General features: G+C 35.2%; 1 protein-coding gene across 2 annotated transcripts; it reads left to right on the top strand.

Annotated features, from left to right (window-relative positions):
- Positions 1-5,450: 5,450 nt before the first annotated feature.
- Positions 5,451-14,521, top strand: VIP (vasoactive intestinal peptide). 2 transcript variants are annotated; one of them, XM_003255896.2, is made up of 7 exons: positions 5,451-5,716; positions 6,926-7,042; positions 8,923-9,045; positions 10,026-10,130; positions 10,886-11,017; positions 11,849-11,937; positions 13,666-14,521. In XM_003255896.2, exons 2-6 carry the CDS (start codon positions 6,936-6,938, stop codon positions 11,892-11,894), a joined length of 513 nt encoding a protein of 170 aa, XP_003255944.1. In that variant the 5' UTR covers positions 5,451-5,716; positions 6,926-6,935; the 3' UTR covers positions 11,895-11,937; positions 13,666-14,521. The 2 variants fall into 2 exon arrangements, with proteins under 2 accessions (XP_003255944.1, XP_030659793.1); XM_030803933.1 differs by having other exon boundaries at positions 11,852-11,937.
- Positions 14,522-17,682: the final 3,161 nt, after the last annotated feature.

Here is a 17,682-nt window from a genome sequence, read left to right on the forward strand (position 1 = left end):
TCACAGGCGACAGAGTATAATGAACACAAAAATTTGTTTTTAAAAATGTTTACCTCTGCCAGGTGCAGTGGCTCACACCTGTAATCTTGGCGACATGGGAGGCTGAGGCAGGAGGATCGCTTGAGCTCAGGAGTTGGAGGCTGCCTTGAGGTACAGTTGTGCCACTGCACTCCAGCCTGGGTTACAGACAGAGACTCCAAGTCTAGGGGGAAAAAAAGTTTCACTTGATCATTTCTAGGTAAAGGCAATACTTTTCAGATTTAAAATTCTATCATTTCAGATTTTCTGTCATTTCAAATTTTGTCTTTCCAGATTTGAAAAGAGGATTTGTCTCCTCTTTTCCCTCAGAGTAGCATCTAAGCTTCTGAGGGAGGATAGAGCAATGTGAAATCTGGGAGGCTTCCTCTGGGCACTTTGGAGATGATATAGGGCTGGCTGTCATCGATTGAAATATGCAGTGACATCTGGTCCTTGGGTGTGGACACCCACACTGGCTCTTGGTAGGTTGTTTAAAACCTGTCCGTTGCTAGGTCCTTTCCACTCTTTGTTCCCTGGATGGTATTTTGGGTTTTCCTAAGCAGAGTGTGCAACTATCATCCAGGTTTGTCTCCCATACCATTATGCAGAGTACTTCTCCATGATTTGCTTTGTCTTATGTCAACCAGATGTGAAATGAAGCCAAGTTAGCCTCTATTGTTCAGTCCCTACATTTGATAACACAAGGTTCTGTCATCTACCACTTCCACTCTACCATAAACTCACACCAGCTTCCCCATCTCAGAGGCTCTTCCCTGGCCTATGGAGAATAGACGTAGTGATAGAGAGGCCATGAGAACTCACTCAGAAAATACTCTTGCCAAATCTTCATTCTAACATCTAGACTGCAGCTTTCATAAGGTTAAAAGCCAGAAATTAGACATGGTTGTTTTTCATTTGATCCATATAGTAAACACAGAGGGTGATTGAGTTGAAGGCTGGTTACATGGAATGTGTACAGTCATCCCCCAACACCCCGGCAGATGCCTGAAACCACTGACAGCACCTAACCCTATATAAACCATGTATTTTCCATCTGTCAACAAATTGGCTAAGTGACTACCTGGGAGGTAGCATAGACAGCACAGATATGCTGGACAAAGGGATGATTCACATCCCAGGCTAGACTGGGCAGGATGGCAGAAGCTTTCATCATGCTATTTGGAATGGCACACAATTTAAAGCAAATACATGGTTTATTTCTGGAATTTTCCATTAATATTTTCAGACTACTGTTGACCACAGGTAACTGAAATCATGGAAAGAGAAACTGTAGATAAGGGAGGACTACTCTATGTGCTGGGGGAACATATACATAAGAGATGACATTGTGAAGTAGATAAAATTGGTTTTAAAATCGTTAGTACTCTATTTTTCAACTTCCAAATCTTCGTATTGTGTGTTCCTGTGATTTCTCTATAGCCTTCCTTTTGAAATCTATTTTCAGGAAATCATCTGATACATAGAACCCTAATAAAGTTCAAATGAATTGCAGCACTTGCATTATTCTTTCTACATGTAATTTGATTTGAAGCAAAAAAATTCTGAGACAAAGGAATACTTTTCTCTAAACTTCTCAGCATCAGTAAATGGGACAGATAATGAGGCTTTGGAGTTAAGGGAGAAGTTGTCCTCAGTCATATCATTTAGATCATTACTTGTTTTGCTTTATATTTGCTGATATATTTTTAGATTCCAGAATGAATTCTAATAGGTAACTTTAAAGGGAAAATTTACCTTTATTGTAATATTATTTTCATCAAATCACTAATATGACAAGAATACAAAATCCTGAAAATAAATTCAAATTTTCTAAGTTAAAAGAATTGAAAGTGTTTATATATACTCTAATATATATGCTTTAAATATATACACTTTTAATATGCTATACAAATATTATACATATGTATATACATCTTATGCAAATGTATACTTTTAGTAAAAGTATACATGTATATTAAATGTATGTATATATTCTGTGTTATACATATATACATGTATAATGTATAGAATATATGTATTTATGTATATATACATATATACAGTACGTAATACATTATACATTAGGTATATAAAATATATATATACAAATATATATTTCCTAATACAAGTTATTGAAAGATATTGAATTTAAGAATATTAAAGCAAACATGTCATCTTAAATATCTGCCAAACAGGAGGATCTAGGGGATTGAAAAACTTTTTTTGTGAAAGACCAAATAGTGATTATTTTAACCTTTGAGAGCTGTGCAGTTTGTTGGAACTATCCAACCTTGCCGTTGTAGCACAAAAGCAGCTATAGAGAATACATATATGATGAAATGTATTTATGTTCCAATAAAACTTTATTTATGGACACTGATGTTTAAATTATATATAAGTTTTGGCCAGGGAGGTGGCTGACACCTGTAATCACAGCACTTTGGGAGTCTGAGGCAGGCAGATCACTTGAGCTCAGGAGTTCCAGACCAAAGCCTGACCAACATGGTGCGCACCAGTGGTCCCAGCTACTCTGGGGGCTGAGGCACGAGAATCGCTTGAATCCGGGAGGCAGAGGTTGCAGTACACCAAGATTGCACCACTGTACTCCAGACTGGATGACAGAGTGCATGAGACTCCGTCTCAAAATAAAATAAAATAATAACATATAATTGTCATGTGTCACAAAAAGCTCATTTAATTTTTTTAACCATTTAAAAACATAAACACCATTCTTAGCTTGTTTAAGCTAAGAAACAAAACAAAAACAAATGAATGAAGAAACAAACAAACAAAACCCAGAGGGGTCAGTCTATTTAGCTCACAGCCTGTAGTTTCCAGACCTCTGATCTAGACTTACCCACTCAGGATTACCATGGTAGACATTGGCTAGGTCTCAGGACTGGAGGTGAAATAGGGTGAATTAGGCAGGTAAAACCATCACACAAAGAGGCAGAAGAGCACAAGCCTAGACATTTAATCCATAATAAGAATATGGACCCTCTATTTGTATTTTGCACTAAAGAAAAAAAGGCAAATTTGGATTTCTGCTAATATCCTGAGCTTGAAAATCCCTTCCATCTAATTTCCTTGCATCCAGTATGTTTGAATTTAGAATGCCAGTTTTATTTCCCTGCTCTTGGTTCTGTTGGTAAAAAAAGGGGAGAGGAGATGCCAATATTTTTATGAGCTGTCAATTTCCATATCTGACCTGCTAGCATCAAAATGGTGATAGCAACAATTACAGAATATTACCAATTCTAAATTGAAAGAATGCTGACTCAAAATCAAACAGTCTATCTTCCAATCTCGTATTTGTTATTAACCACCTGAGTGGCAAAAATTACTGAAACTTTCTGGGGATCAGTTTACTTATTTGTAAAAGAAGGATCTTGAAGATTTTTCTGCCCATGTGAATGAATTATGGTTCCCCTTATTACAAACATCACTTTACTGAGAAGGCCTAAGGCAAAAATAAACTTTGCCAGAAATGTAGGCAAATTATGGAAGAATATGTCAAAGTACAGAAAAGACAGATTTAAACAGTAAATTCACGTTTGTATTTTTGTACTTATTTACTAAGTTTTATGGTAACCGAGAATTCAGGATAAATTCAACTGCAGTACTTTTTCTTATGTTTATTTTTTCTGGAAGCATCCAAAAGTTAAGCCGGCTAAAGGACCTCTGGTTTACAATTCATTTCTTTGAAAGAAAAGAAGAAATAAACACAATTTTATAAAATCTGTGAATTAAAACTTTGAACCTGCAGATGGTGCTATGATTCCATTTTCAAATTGTTTTGCTTTCTAGTTTAAATGCATAAGAGAAAATGCAGTTGTTTGAGTTTACTTTTATTCAGAGGTAATAAAATTGAATTATTTCTTTTTATTTTAGTTTATTATTATTATAATAGAAGCAATTGTCTTTTGTATTGAGAAAAGCTACTGTAGTTACTCTTTGTAAATGCTAAGTGCTTGCCTAGGCCAAATAATAATCAGCTTTACATCTTTTATGTTTAAAATTTTTCTTCTTATTATTCAGCAGTAATTTGTCCGTGACCCTCAATTAAGTTGCTTTGCTGTTTCTGCTCTTAAATAAAATTGGTTCACTGAGAATTGGGTGATGAAGAGCTAAGGATAAAAAAATTCCATATGAGAGCCATTTCAACCTCTAGTTTGTAATAATCAGGTAAAAAAGATTTCCTGGAATTAAGCCACAGGAACTCTGGCTTAAGTCAGAGCTGTCAACTGGGAAACAAATTTCCAGACATTTTGAAACTTAATTCATTTAATTTTTCTGGTAACTGGATTAGAAAATATGATTAAGCATAGCAGGATATTCTTTTACTGGATCAGTCTGACTTTGAACGAAGCAAATAGATACTAAAATCTTAAAGTAGAAGAAAGAGGACCGTAAAGCCATTCTTTCTTATGAAACTTAGAAACAAAATGTAAAAATAATACACATGGCAGAAAGTCTTTAAAATGAAAGGAAAAATGGCATTTTCCTCTGTTGTTTAGGAAATTTTTCATGTGGCTGCATTTTTACCTTAAACTCTGATTGAATGTGTGCTAGGCTACCTTTAGTTACAAATCCACAAATAGAAGTGAAGTATTTATTAAAGTACTATATAAATGCTTTTCAACTAACTACTTGAAGCCACCTGTCAAGTGATTGAATCAGAAATGTTCAAAACTGGTTTGAGTATGTGTGTGTGTTGGGCGTGAGGGTAGAAAACTAATTCTACATTATGCAAAGACTTATAAAAGTGATGATGAAAATCTTTAAAAAGAAAAGATAATTAAATTCCTTGAGGTATATAGTCTGACAACAATTTATTTTTTGGATTATTTGACACAGTGTATGTAAAAGTGCATTGGGAATTGTGCCATTTTATACAAATATGAAATAGCACTACTTCTACTGCTTTGTACAACAGCGTGCATATCTTACTATCTTAGAGACTTTCTGAAACACTTATCTTGGAATTAGTTTCAACAAAAAGGAAATGTAATAATAGAAAGGTGAAAATTATCTCTAGAGCTTTTAAAGTTAGGATAGATTTCAAGAAAGATTAAATCTGGATCTATATGAATAGCCTAAAAATTAAAAATATTAAGAGAATTGATACTTTGTAATAAAATATAATTATACATTTATAAGCATAATGAACATAAGTGTTTGTTGCTTTCTGCATTTGTTTCTACACATGAAGTCTTTATTTTCTGAAGGAATCCCAGTGGCCCTTGCTATAACACTACAATCATTTTCTTATTTCACTACAATTAATTAAAGGTTAAAACATTTCACATTGAGCTTGCTACTTTGTTTGTTTAAAGAAAAGTAAATTTCCTCTTATCTTACATTTTGAAGTTACTCACTACAAACTTATATAAATTAGACATAACGACAATTAAGTAAGAACTTCAAGCCCTATTCATCCCATGGCCGTCATACTGTGACGTCTTTCAGAGCGCTTTGTGATTGCTCAGTCCTAAGTATAAGCCCTATAAAATGATGGGCTTTGAAATGCTGGTCAGGCTAGAGTGAGAAGCACCAGCAGGCAGTAACAGCCAACCCTTAGCCATTGCTAAGGGCAGAGAACTGGTGGAGCCTTTCTCTTACTCCCAGGACTTCAGCACCTAAGACAGCTCCAAAACAAACCAGAACAGTCAGCTCCGGGGGAGCACGACTGGGAGAGGTAAGTGAAAACTTTACCTTTCCTCTTCTTTTTCCCTCCTGCCTCTGGAACTTTTCTCACAAAATACTGAATTTTTCTCTCTATTGAAAAGAATTTGATAGTGCTTTGCTTTTGCAACAGCAAGAAGACAAGTTTCTCAAGTCACCTGGTAAGGATAGAAATACTTCAATTTCTCTCATATAGATAGATTTTCTGAATTCTTTTGTTTGTAAGATGCTTTACCCTGCTTGCTCTTTTACTGAATACTGATTTTTACAAATAATTCATTCAAGTAAAGTTTGCTTGTATGTAGATTTTTGACTGAAAAGTTCGGTGGGAACATTTGCTTTTGAAATTTTCAACTTTAACCTTAAAGTGCTATTTTTTTTCCTATTTCATATGTTGGTTAAGTGAATCTAAGATGCATTTATTTTTTCCTTAAGTTTAAATTCCGTAATTTTTATAGGCAGCAAGAGAAAGAGACCTTGAACTCCTAGGTTTTTAATCTAGAAACTAGAAATGAAATGTGTAAGTTGATTAAATGCAAGAAATGCAAGCTTTGCTTTTAATATATATTTTCCTCTTATGGAAAAATTTATTTCAATGACAACATACGATTCAGTAATATTTTGAGTATTAATATTCACTACTGAGTTAAGATGTTCAAATCCAAGTGTAAGGAAATAAGTTTCCAGTAATATCTACAATTGAAAGAGGAAAAAGTAATGTATATACAAAATCTTTTTAAAAATTATATGTATATATACACATTACATTTATACATTTGCACACACATGAGCAGAATAATTATTAAACAGATGATACCCCAGTCATATTAATCAGATACTGAAATTTTAAAGCAGAAGAAAATCAATGTCCTGAAGCTGTTTCCTTCATAGAAAAATACACTAAGCTTGAGTGGTACATCCCTGTTATGAAAAAACTGTCCCCAGGGTTATTTCCAGCACTATAGAAGTATGGCATTCAATAGATACTGGGGCCAACCATGTGCCCAGACAGCAGGTGAAAAGGATTCTAATTTTTATTCAAGCACCTGTCTCTGAGAGAAATACTGATTTTTGAAAGTATCATCTTGCAATTCTTTCTACAAGATGAAAATTACTCTTTATAAACTCTGCAAGAGCCATTGAAAATTACTGCTAGACAATCAGAATTACCTTGCTGGTGACATCTTTGATTGGAAGAGCTGAGGTGATTCTCTCTCTTTAGAGGCACAGAAATGGACACCAGAAATAAGGCCCAGCTCCTTGTGCTCCTGACCCTTCTCAGTGTGCTCTTCTCGCAGACATCGGCATGGCCTCTTTACAGGGCACCTTCTGCTCTCAGGTAAGTTCCCTTTCAATTCAAACATCTGAACATTCCTTCTTCATCTAAATGGGAATTTCCTATACATTTTGTTGAACAACTAAATAGTATAAATTATGTATTATGTATTTAAATTTTTCCTTGATGTGTTGAGTGAGAGGTGTTTGTCAACGTCAGGTCATTCTGAGTCCTGGAATTCTCTTTCAGGGCATGAGAGATGCTGTCAGTTATTAGTTTTATGGGCTGAGTGGATCACATTCCCAAATATGGTGAAAGGAGGCTTTGATTTTCTTTTTGTTCAAAACCAGCTTTAGATAAATAATAAGCTTTTATCCATTGTTATCTCAAGTCAGTTCAATTTCTGGTGGAAAAAAAGAGCTGTTTAGTTGCCTACCACATTTTAGTTTATTTTCAAGATTAATCAGTAAATAATCATAAGACTAGTAGTTGATTAGTGAAACATGTATAAAATCATGTTGCACAGAAATCTATCTAGGCAGAGTCAATTTGCCAATATTAAATATGGGGTGATTGATCTATTGAGATACACTCCCCTGATGGGTAAATTTTTATATACTTTGTTTGGACCATAAATCCTTAGTTTTATTGTTCTATATGTTATGTATTTCAAGTCTATAAAGTATAACAGAACTCTTATTTAAAACTTTATTAATATATGCTAAAGAAGTAAACAGTAAATGAAAACTATATTAGCTTGAATTTTCCTTTCAGTTTACAGGCACCACTATATCTCCAAAGGAAAAATAATAATTGGGTTGGTTTTCTTCTTTGCTTATTTGCTCATTCTTGATTTTTTGCTTAAGGTAGACTTATGGTCAATAGAGAGAATAACCTCTTAGCTATTAGAGTTCTCTGTGAAATCTGTTTAAATACAGCTCCTGCATTGCTTTGATAACTAAATACAATGGTTCTATCTGAATAGTTCTACCACAGCAGATGGACAATCATAAGAATGTGGACATTTGTGTTGATTGCTAAGCTTCAGACCCACAGAGGACTAGTTGCTAGTGACTCCCAACTCCCAAATCACCGAAAGATACACAAGTGTCCAGGAGCTGACACGCTCCTCGGAGGTTTGCCCTAACAGTGAAAATCTGCACATACAATATTATAAGAGTTGCCAGTGATTGAAATATGCATGCACCCACAAATATAGTCATATTCCATATATGCATTTGACTACTCTTAGTCTTTCAGTGTAACATTGTACATCCCTTATTAAAGTTGTGTTAATACATAAGATTAGAAACAAGAGGCCCCATAAAATTTATTGAATTCAAATTCATCTTCATAGATGAGCTATTCATCTATGGAGACATTCTTTGAACTTTGTCAATACAGAGAAATATATAATGCCAAGGTAAATATTTGAAGCAAAGCTTGGGGGTCAAGAGAGAGAGAGAAGCAGTTAATACTCCATTCTTCAGAGATGTTTGGAACAGGTAATACTGAACATCACCAAATCCATAAATTGTTATCAGTTCTCATTCAATATTAGTTTTTTCCAAGTTTCTATTTTGCATAAAATCTTTCCACATATGAAATTTGACTTTGCAAAGTGAATATATTCTTGGCATAGTAAATTACACCAAAGAAGTATAGTTTGCTTAATGCTCTGATAAGATTGAATTAAGTAGCTCTTACCTTTTGTATATTCAGCTTATAAAAGTCATATGACATCTACTTTATAGGATAATAGGAATTTCCTATTTATACTCTCATTAACTGTATGAGCCATTAAGTCAAATTATGCTATTCTCATATTGTGACTGGGTAATACTTCCCAAGAGTTTAAGTATCTTATTTTAAATGGTTGTGGATCCATACACACTGTCTTCTGAAAAACGAATGTATTATTCTTGTGTAACTTTCCCCATCAGGTTGGGTGACAGAATACCCTTTGAGGGAGCAAATGAACCTGATCAAGTTTCATTAAAAGAAGACATTGACATCTTGCAAAATGCATTAGCTGAAAATGACACACCCTATTATGATGTATCCAGGTGAGTTTATTTTTATAAAACTATCCAGTGAGTTTTATTTTAGAAAATGTATTTAAGAATTATAAACGTGCTAATTTTATCTCACCATGAAGCTATTCCGATAGCAAAACACTAGAGGTTTCTATGTGTCATGGCTTCATTCATCCTGATTTACTGCAGCTCTTACAGCTGTACATGATTTTCATACTGAAAGGTTGTAACAAGCCAGGATGAACACATCATTCACTTCCATTCTGTTGCACATAATTCCAACATCACAGATTGTACCAATTCTGATAAAACTACAGCATTTAGCATTCCAATGATGGAAGAGTTGCCAAGGAGTTTTGTCTCTGTATAAAGAAAAGGTATCTGATAGAGCTGTTCATTCATAGAGCTGTTTGTCTAGAGCATCATTTCAAGTACAGACCAAGTAGCTCTATAGTACTTGGTACAAACAAAGTATAAAAGGTGCTTCATTTGAAAGAGAAAAGGTGGGATGATAGGCCTTAATGCCTTCTCTATCTTAAGAGATTTTTGTTTCCAAATATTTTGGAAAAAGAAAAAAAAAAGGTGTACTGGGGTTTATGAACTTTCCAAAATCAGAATATTTTCCCATTGTGTATGTCTTTATTCAGTGGGGCAGACACAAAGCACCATGTACAAATAACAGCTAATTTAAATAGATCATATTTTTACACCAATATTTCTTAGAAAAAAATAGTTATAAAGATTCAACCATGGAGGAATATTGAAATGTGCTTCTAGAAATGCCTGTTTCTTTAATTTTTCAGTGTCTTGGGCTAGAAATATAGGGTATATCTTGATATAAGTGACTAGAAGATCTCTTTTGTTAGGGTATTAAGAAATCTCCTTTTGAACTTTAGTTTTAATGAGAAGCTTTCATAATAAACCCATAATTTTTATTGTTATTTAATGAGCCATAATATTCTAGAAAGCCATTTACAAAATAATAGCTCTTTTTTTCTTCCTTGTTTTAGAAATGCCAGGCATGCTGATGGAGTTTTCACCAGTGACTTCAGTAAACTCTTGGGTCAACTTTCTGCCAAAAAGTACCTTGAGTCTCTTATGGGAAAACGTATTAGGTAAAGAGAATTTATTATTTTTATAAAATGTGTTATCATTATTCAATCTGAATTTGTATTTTCACTCTTAACAAGTTATTTACTTTGTTTGAAATTGGAAACTCATTGATAATGTTTAATCTAGTTAAATGAAATAACTTGTATTCTTCAGTAACATCTATCAAGCCCATGGACTAAGACTTTTTCATAATATCATACTCATTGACTCCAGATGCACATTTTTCTCAAGTAGCAACCATTTACCAATCTGCAATCAAATTGAACAAGACTCAATAAACCATCAAGAAGAGATAGTATAGACTGAGGTAAATTTTAAGGTCAACCATAGAACATTCTTTGTACTTCCTGCTCAAACTAAGTGGAGAATTCCAAATGGCCAACAGTCAAATATTTAGATGACATTGCTCAGGGTAGCATAGCTTCTAAAGAAGTAATTATGTTTTTTTAAAAAAATTTTTTCTCCCAATGGCAGAGCACAACTTCAGGTATTCCCAAATTTTTATTTTTGGATGAATTATTTGCTCAGCTGTACAGAATGTGTCATAAAACAGTCCCAGGTCATGCCAAAATATGGCAGATGATTCCTTGCTTTCCTTCATCCTTAGGTTTAGCTGTATTTTTCTTTTAGTCTTTTTATGATAGAAAATTAGTTGGGTGGGAATTCCTTTTAATGTGGTTCTAAGAAACCTGGAACATGTGTGTATTTATCATTTCTTGTGAAAACTCTTTGATTTCCTTTTCCTCACATTCCTTAGCAGTAACATCTCAGAAGACCCTGTACCAGTCAAACGTCACTCAGATGCAGTCTTCACAGACAACTATACCCGCCTTAGAAAACAAATGGCTGTAAAGAAATATTTGAACTCAATTCTGAATGGAAAGAGGAGGTAAAGAAAAAGAGAACTTGCTAAAATGAGAAATCATGACTGACTTTCAAAATAGAAGCTGCACATGGAGACCTCTCCATCTCACTATCTAGCTATACTACATGAAGCAGTGATTGTCAACCTTGGCTGACATTAGACTACCCTGCAGAACTTTAAAAATACAGATGTCTGGGCCTTCTCCCAAACCAATTGCCAGGAAATCGGTGTCTTTGGTGGTGTGGCCCTAGGCATTCATTTATTTTAAGAGTTCCCCAGTTGACTTTACTATGCTGCCAGTGTTAAAAATGATGACTATACTGACATCTATTCTGAATCTAAGAGCAAGTTTCATCAAAAGTGATGATTTTTAAAACATGTAAAGCATAGTCAATTGCAATTTGGTAACACATGGAACTCACTTTGTGTGCATATTCAATACTCTTATTTAATCAAATTAAACCATTAGGTATTTTGTATATTTAGATTCTGTAAAATCTATATCTCTCTATGGTGTGTAAATATTGGACACAATACATAAACAGTGTAGTGTTCTGTCTTTTTATTCCAATTGTTTTTGTTTAAATGATGAGCATTAAGGATAATTCTGTTTGGGTGTGATCAGACAAGATGACCCTCTTTGCCCACTAGATGATAATTCTGTAAGAATAATTTTAGAAACTCTAAGATTGATGAATAATTCATAAGTACTGACAAACCTCAAAGATAATTGTTTAGCACCCCCCATACACTTTCAGAGCACAGAGAACAGCACATTCATTATGTCATAATAGTTTCTTTAGAACCTTTCTCATCTGACAGCCTTAATATGCACAATGTTTTTCTGGTCTGCAGCAGTGAGGGAGAATCTCCTGACTTCCCAGAAGAGTTAGAAAAATGATGAAAAAGCCCTTTGGAGCAAAGGTGATGACAACTTCCCAGTGGTGGGTATATTTGTGCATTCCTTCTGTATTCTTATGGCAGTCTCTGATTATATAAGTAGCTAAGAGTCACTTAGTAAGAAACGTCTTAGGGTTAAATAGTTTCTCATCATGAGACCTCATCCAAGACAGACACTTCTACAACAGTGGACCCCAACCCAGTAAACAGCTTAGAATGATTCATGCAATTTTTTTGATCTTGTAAAAGAGAGCACTCACAATAAGCAAACGTTTTGAGATCTGAATAGTGTTCCTGGTTTACTTGCGGTTATTTCCACTTTTGTATCAAGATAAAAAAACAGAGGAGGCTGACACACTGACAAGAAAAGTGGGCTTTCCTTTTGAGGATCAACCCATACTGCTTTTATTAATTGAAGGTTTAGTCCCACAATTGACTGTTAGCACCTCACTTAATTAACTACAGGGAAATACCACCAAATTAGAGCATGGCCCATTATTATGAAAATATCAAGGCATTCTGGGTCTAACGATATTCCTTGAAACATGGCAAACTTCATACAGCAAAAGTTAAATTTAGCTTGTTTTACCTATAAGTTTGTTTGACCTATATGACTCCAATAGCATTCTCTGCAAACATTTTTTCTTGAGCAGAAAAATCATGGATGGACTTTTTTTCTTTGTGAAGTAATAAGCTTGCTATCAAAATTGATCTTATACAAATGTGGGTTCAAGACATATTTCTTTCCTGAGTTATGTTATATCAATATTTACATTAGCTCATAAAAAATCTATAATACTGGGCAAGTGCTTAAAGAAATTTCATGTTGTCACCACATCAAAGGTTAGCAGATTTTAAAGGGCTATGGAGTAAAATATGTTTGGCTTTGTGGGCCATCTAGTTTCTGTTATAGTGACTTAACTCTGCTATTGTAGCACAAAAGCAGCCACAGTTAGATATAAAACGAACAGGAGTGACTGTGTTCCAATAAAACTTTATTCATAAAACCTGAAGGTGAGCCAGATTCCAATCCCTAACTAGGTTAAGGAGATTAAATTCACCCATGCTCAAACTAAAGGCAATTCATGGCCTTACCTCAGTTCCTGGTGGGGTTGTCTAAGGTTTTCAAGAGTCATCAAGAGTGGACATGATGTCTGGGAAGATACCTGCCTAATTGACTGCTTTTGTCCACTAATTACCCTTAGACCTCTAAGAGAAAGCAGAGGCAGGAGTGTGGCCCACATCAGCTCTTTATTTTTTATAGACATCTCAGAGAAACAAGTCCCTTTGCTCAAAGAAGAAAGTTAATTACATATAGCTTTTCTAAGAGCGTTTATAAGAAGCCTTCTCCATCAAATTAAGAAACACAGTAGACACTAAAATATAAAGGAGAATTGATTAATCACACTGTGCTTTGTAAATGGTAAGATCACTTATGAGATTCCATCCTCCATCCTTTTCTTTTTTAAATGGGTGGCTTTGGACAAATTCTTTGAAGAGGAAATCATGTGGGTCATCCATTAGTGGAAATTACAAGTGAATCATTAATAACGGTTAGTTAGACATCTTTTCACATTCCAGTTCCTCTCTGATAATCAGTCCTCTAGAAGCTGCTCTCTTGGTATGTCCCAGGACATGATCCCTTGCCACAGGCGGTTAACAAGGGACAAAGAGAAATAAGTGTTTATCAGATATGTAAACCAGTGAATGAAACTAAGATGCTAGAAATAAAATATATTTTATGCCTAAAGCAACAATTTTTTCTTTTTCAGAATTCTTGAAGGAAAACGATACGCAACGTAATTAAATTTTGAGTTCTACATAAGTAATTCAAGAAAACAACTTCAATATCCAAACCAAATAAAAATATTGTGTTGTGAATGTTGTGATGTATTCTAGCTAATGTAATAACTGTGATGTTTACATTGTAAATAGTATTTGAGAGTTCTAAATTTTGTCTTTAACTCATAAAAAGCCTGCAATTTCATATGCTGTATATCCTTTCTAACAAAAAAATATATTTAATGATAAGTAAATGCTAGGTTAATTCCAATTATATGAGACTTTTTTGGAAGAGCAGTAATAGAGCAAAATTGATGTGTTTATTTATAGAGTGTACTTAACTATTCAGGAGAGTAGAACAGATAATCAGTGTGTCTAAATTTGAATGTTAAGCAGATGGAATGCTGTGTTAAATAAACCTCAAAATGTCTAAGATAGTAACAATGAAGATAAAAAGACATTCTTCCAAAAAGATTTTCAGAAAATATTATGTGTTTCCATATTTTATAGGCAACCTTTATTTTTAATGGTGTTTTAAAAAATCCCAAATTTGGATTGCTAATCACCAAAGGCTCTCTCCTGATAGTCTTTCAGTAAAGGAGAACAACCCCTGCTTCTGACATTGAAACTTCCCTTTCTGCTTGTGTTAAGTATGTGTAAAATGTGAAGTGAATGAAACACTCAGTTGTTCAATAATAAATATTTTTGCCATAATGACTCAGAATATTGCTTTGGTCATATGAGCTTCCTTCTGTGAAAGTACATTTAGAGACACGACTATTTTTCCAAAATAATTTTAAGAAATCAAATAGAGAAAATAAAGACATTGATTATCATTGCAGATAATTTTTTTGTTTGATTATTTTGTATGATTCAGCAGTAACTCATTTTAGCTCTAAAGTTCTAGGCACTAGATAGCTTTTGTGGTATTTGATTGTGTGCAAGTTCTAAAATAATGGTGGCTTAAATAAAAGAGAAATTTCTTTCTCACATAAGTCAAGAAGTAAGATGTCAGGGTTATTATAATGGTTCTGCTCAGCAAAACCCTCAATAACTTACACCCCTTTCAGCTCATCCCTCATCTCCAATGGTGTGGCACTTTTCCTCATGATCCAAAATTAGAGCTAGCATTCCAGCCATCACATATGCATTCCAGGCAACAGGCTATAGGAAGAGGCACAGAAGAAAGGGAGCAAACAGTATATGCCAATTCTCTTTGAACTGATATCTTATACTACTATCCCCTTTACTAGAACATAGTCTTATGGCCACAGTCATTTGCAAGAGAGGCTGGGAAATGTAGTATGTTTTCTTTTCTTGTTCTGGGTGATCACGTACCCAGCTTAAAACTAAGACTCTATTAATACAAAACAAGGAAAGAATAAATTTATGCAGCGATTAAAAATAATTCCAGGCTTGGATCTTAAATTCTCACTCAAAAAGCTTAAAGAAATAATAAAGAGAGTGAGAGTCAGACCCTAACCATTAATGAAGAAGCATTATCCCCATAAGGCAAAGTTTTGCTTGGTTTGATTTGCTACAATTAGGACAAATGGCCACATCAGGAGGAACTAGTCTAGAAGTACCAGTAATTGCAAAGTAGTTTTCACAAACTGAAGTAAATTGAGTTTCTTGTATCTCTTGTTCTTATCTGATTCTTCAAATTATTAAATATTTATTAAGTGACATTTTTATGAGAAGCACTGCAGTGAAAACAGACCATTTCTAAGTGTTAAGTATACATAAGAAGCTTGTGAAGATGAAATAGAGCCATAATTTGAGTGTGAAACTAAAGAGTTTTAATTCTATTTTATTAATACGAATCTTTTCAATTTATTCCCTATTGCTTCAAGAAATTCATTGAAGAAATATTCACTGAATGACTACGATGTGCTATGTAGCTATCTGAGAGATTGTTCTGGGCTGTGGGAACAGCAAGTGCAAATGAAGAAACAGTCCTGACATATCTGGACAGCACGGAAGCCCATGTGGCTGGAGCAGAGTGAGCTGGACAAGGACTCAGTAGGAGAGGAGGTCAAAGAGGTTACTAAGGACTGGACCTTGTAAGGCCTCACAGGCCACTGTAATTGTTTGTGAAGTGAGATGAGATACTGCAGAGTTTTGGACAGAGGTGTGATATTATCTGAACTGTATTTTAACAGGATCTTTCTGGATACTCTAATGGGAATAGAGTGAAGGAGTGCTAAGGATGGAAGCAGGGGGACAAACTAGGGGGCAAGTGCTATAAATCAAGTGGCAGATGATGGTGCCACCAAGGCAGAAGCACTGGAGGTATTGAGAAGTATATCTGAATATATCTTGAAAGAAGAGTCAGGTTTTCTGAGAATGGATTGAAGACAAGAAGTAGGAGAGGCCAGGCATGGTGGGTCATGCCTGTAATCCCAGCACTTTGGGAGGCTGAGGCGGGAGTATTGCTTGAGGCCAGGAGTTCAAGAAGGAGAAAAGTCCAGAATGATATCCAAGGTGAATCGCCTGAGGCAACTTGAAGGATGGGGTTGCTATAGACAGAGAAGACTGGTAGGAGCGAGGTTTCAGGGAAAGGTGAGCTTAGTTTGGATGCACTAAGGTGGATGTGGAGTAGGGAGTTGGAGATGTTATGAAGAGGAGATGCTGAACTGCAGATGGGCAAGTGGGAGACCTCGCATATAGATGGGATTCAGAAACACAAGACTGGACGAGATCAACAGGAGACCAAGTGTTGCTAAAAAATAAAACACAGCAAAAACAGAAACCTCAACACACAATCCTTGAGTGTTTTTATTTCCTACTGCCGCCATAAGAAGGCACCACAGACCAGGTGTCTCAAACAAAGAAATCTATTGTCTCACAGTTCTGGAGACAAAAAAACACTAGAGCAAGGTGTCAATAGGGCAGGCTCCTTGTGAGAGCTGTGAGGAAGAATCTGATCCATGCCTCTCCTCTGGTTTCAGGTGGTTTGCAGGCAACCTTTGGCTGGTAGAAGCATCACTTCTATCTCTGTCGTGACCTTCAGGTAGCGTTCTCCCTGGTGTGTGCATGTCTCCAAATATTCACTTTATATAAGGACATCAGTCATTTTGGATTAGGGCCAATGCTAATAATCTCATTTTAAGTTGATTTCCTCTGTAGAAACCCTATCTGAAAATAAGGCTACATTCTGAAGGACTAGGGTTAAGGACTTTCACATATGAATTTTTGGGGACACAATTCAGCCCATAATCCTGGGGCATGCCAACATTAAGAGTTTGGAGTTTTGAGGAACAAATGGGATAAAAATGGACTGGAAGAAGAAGCTATTGAATTAGGAGAAAAATTGGAGACCATGTTATCTGGAAAACAAGTGAAGAAGATCTTTCAAGGAAGAGGGTATCATTAACAGAGTCAAATCCTGCTGCAGGGTAGATTAAGATACATTTATTTAATTTTTATGCAAGTATTTATAAGGAACTTACTATCTACCCAGCACCATTTTAAGTTCTGATGATATAGCAGTGAATAATACAGACTAAAATTCCTGCTCTCATGGAGCTTGCATTCTTTGATTTGAAACAGATAATAAAATAGTCAAGTAAAATATATATTGTTTTAGAAAGTGATAAATGCAAAGGACACAAATTATGGACTCACAGTTCCATATGGCTGGGGAGGCCTCACAATCATGGCAGAAGGCAAGGAAGAGCAAGTCATGTCTTACAAGGATGGCAGCAGGCAATAACAGAGCTTGCACAGGGAAACTCCCCCTTGTAAAACCATCAGATCTCATGAGACTCATTCACTATTACGAGAACAGCATGGGAAAGACCCACCCCAGATTCAATTATCTCCTACCGGGTCCCTCCCACAACACGTGGGCATTGTGGGAGCTACAATTCAAGATGAGATTTGGTGGGGACACAGCCAAACCATATCAGAAGGCGTTAACTTGGCTTTATGTGGGAGAAATTTCAAAAGCATGTTTGCATGCTGAGGGGAAAGATGCAAGAAAGGGAAAATTGGTGATGCAGAAG

The sequence above is a fragment of the Nomascus leucogenys genome, chromosome 3 (genome assembly GCF_006542625.1).
Source record: "Nomascus leucogenys isolate Asia chromosome 3, Asia_NLE_v1, whole genome shotgun sequence".
NCBI lineage: Eukaryota > Metazoa > Chordata > Mammalia > Primates > Hylobatidae > Nomascus > Nomascus leucogenys.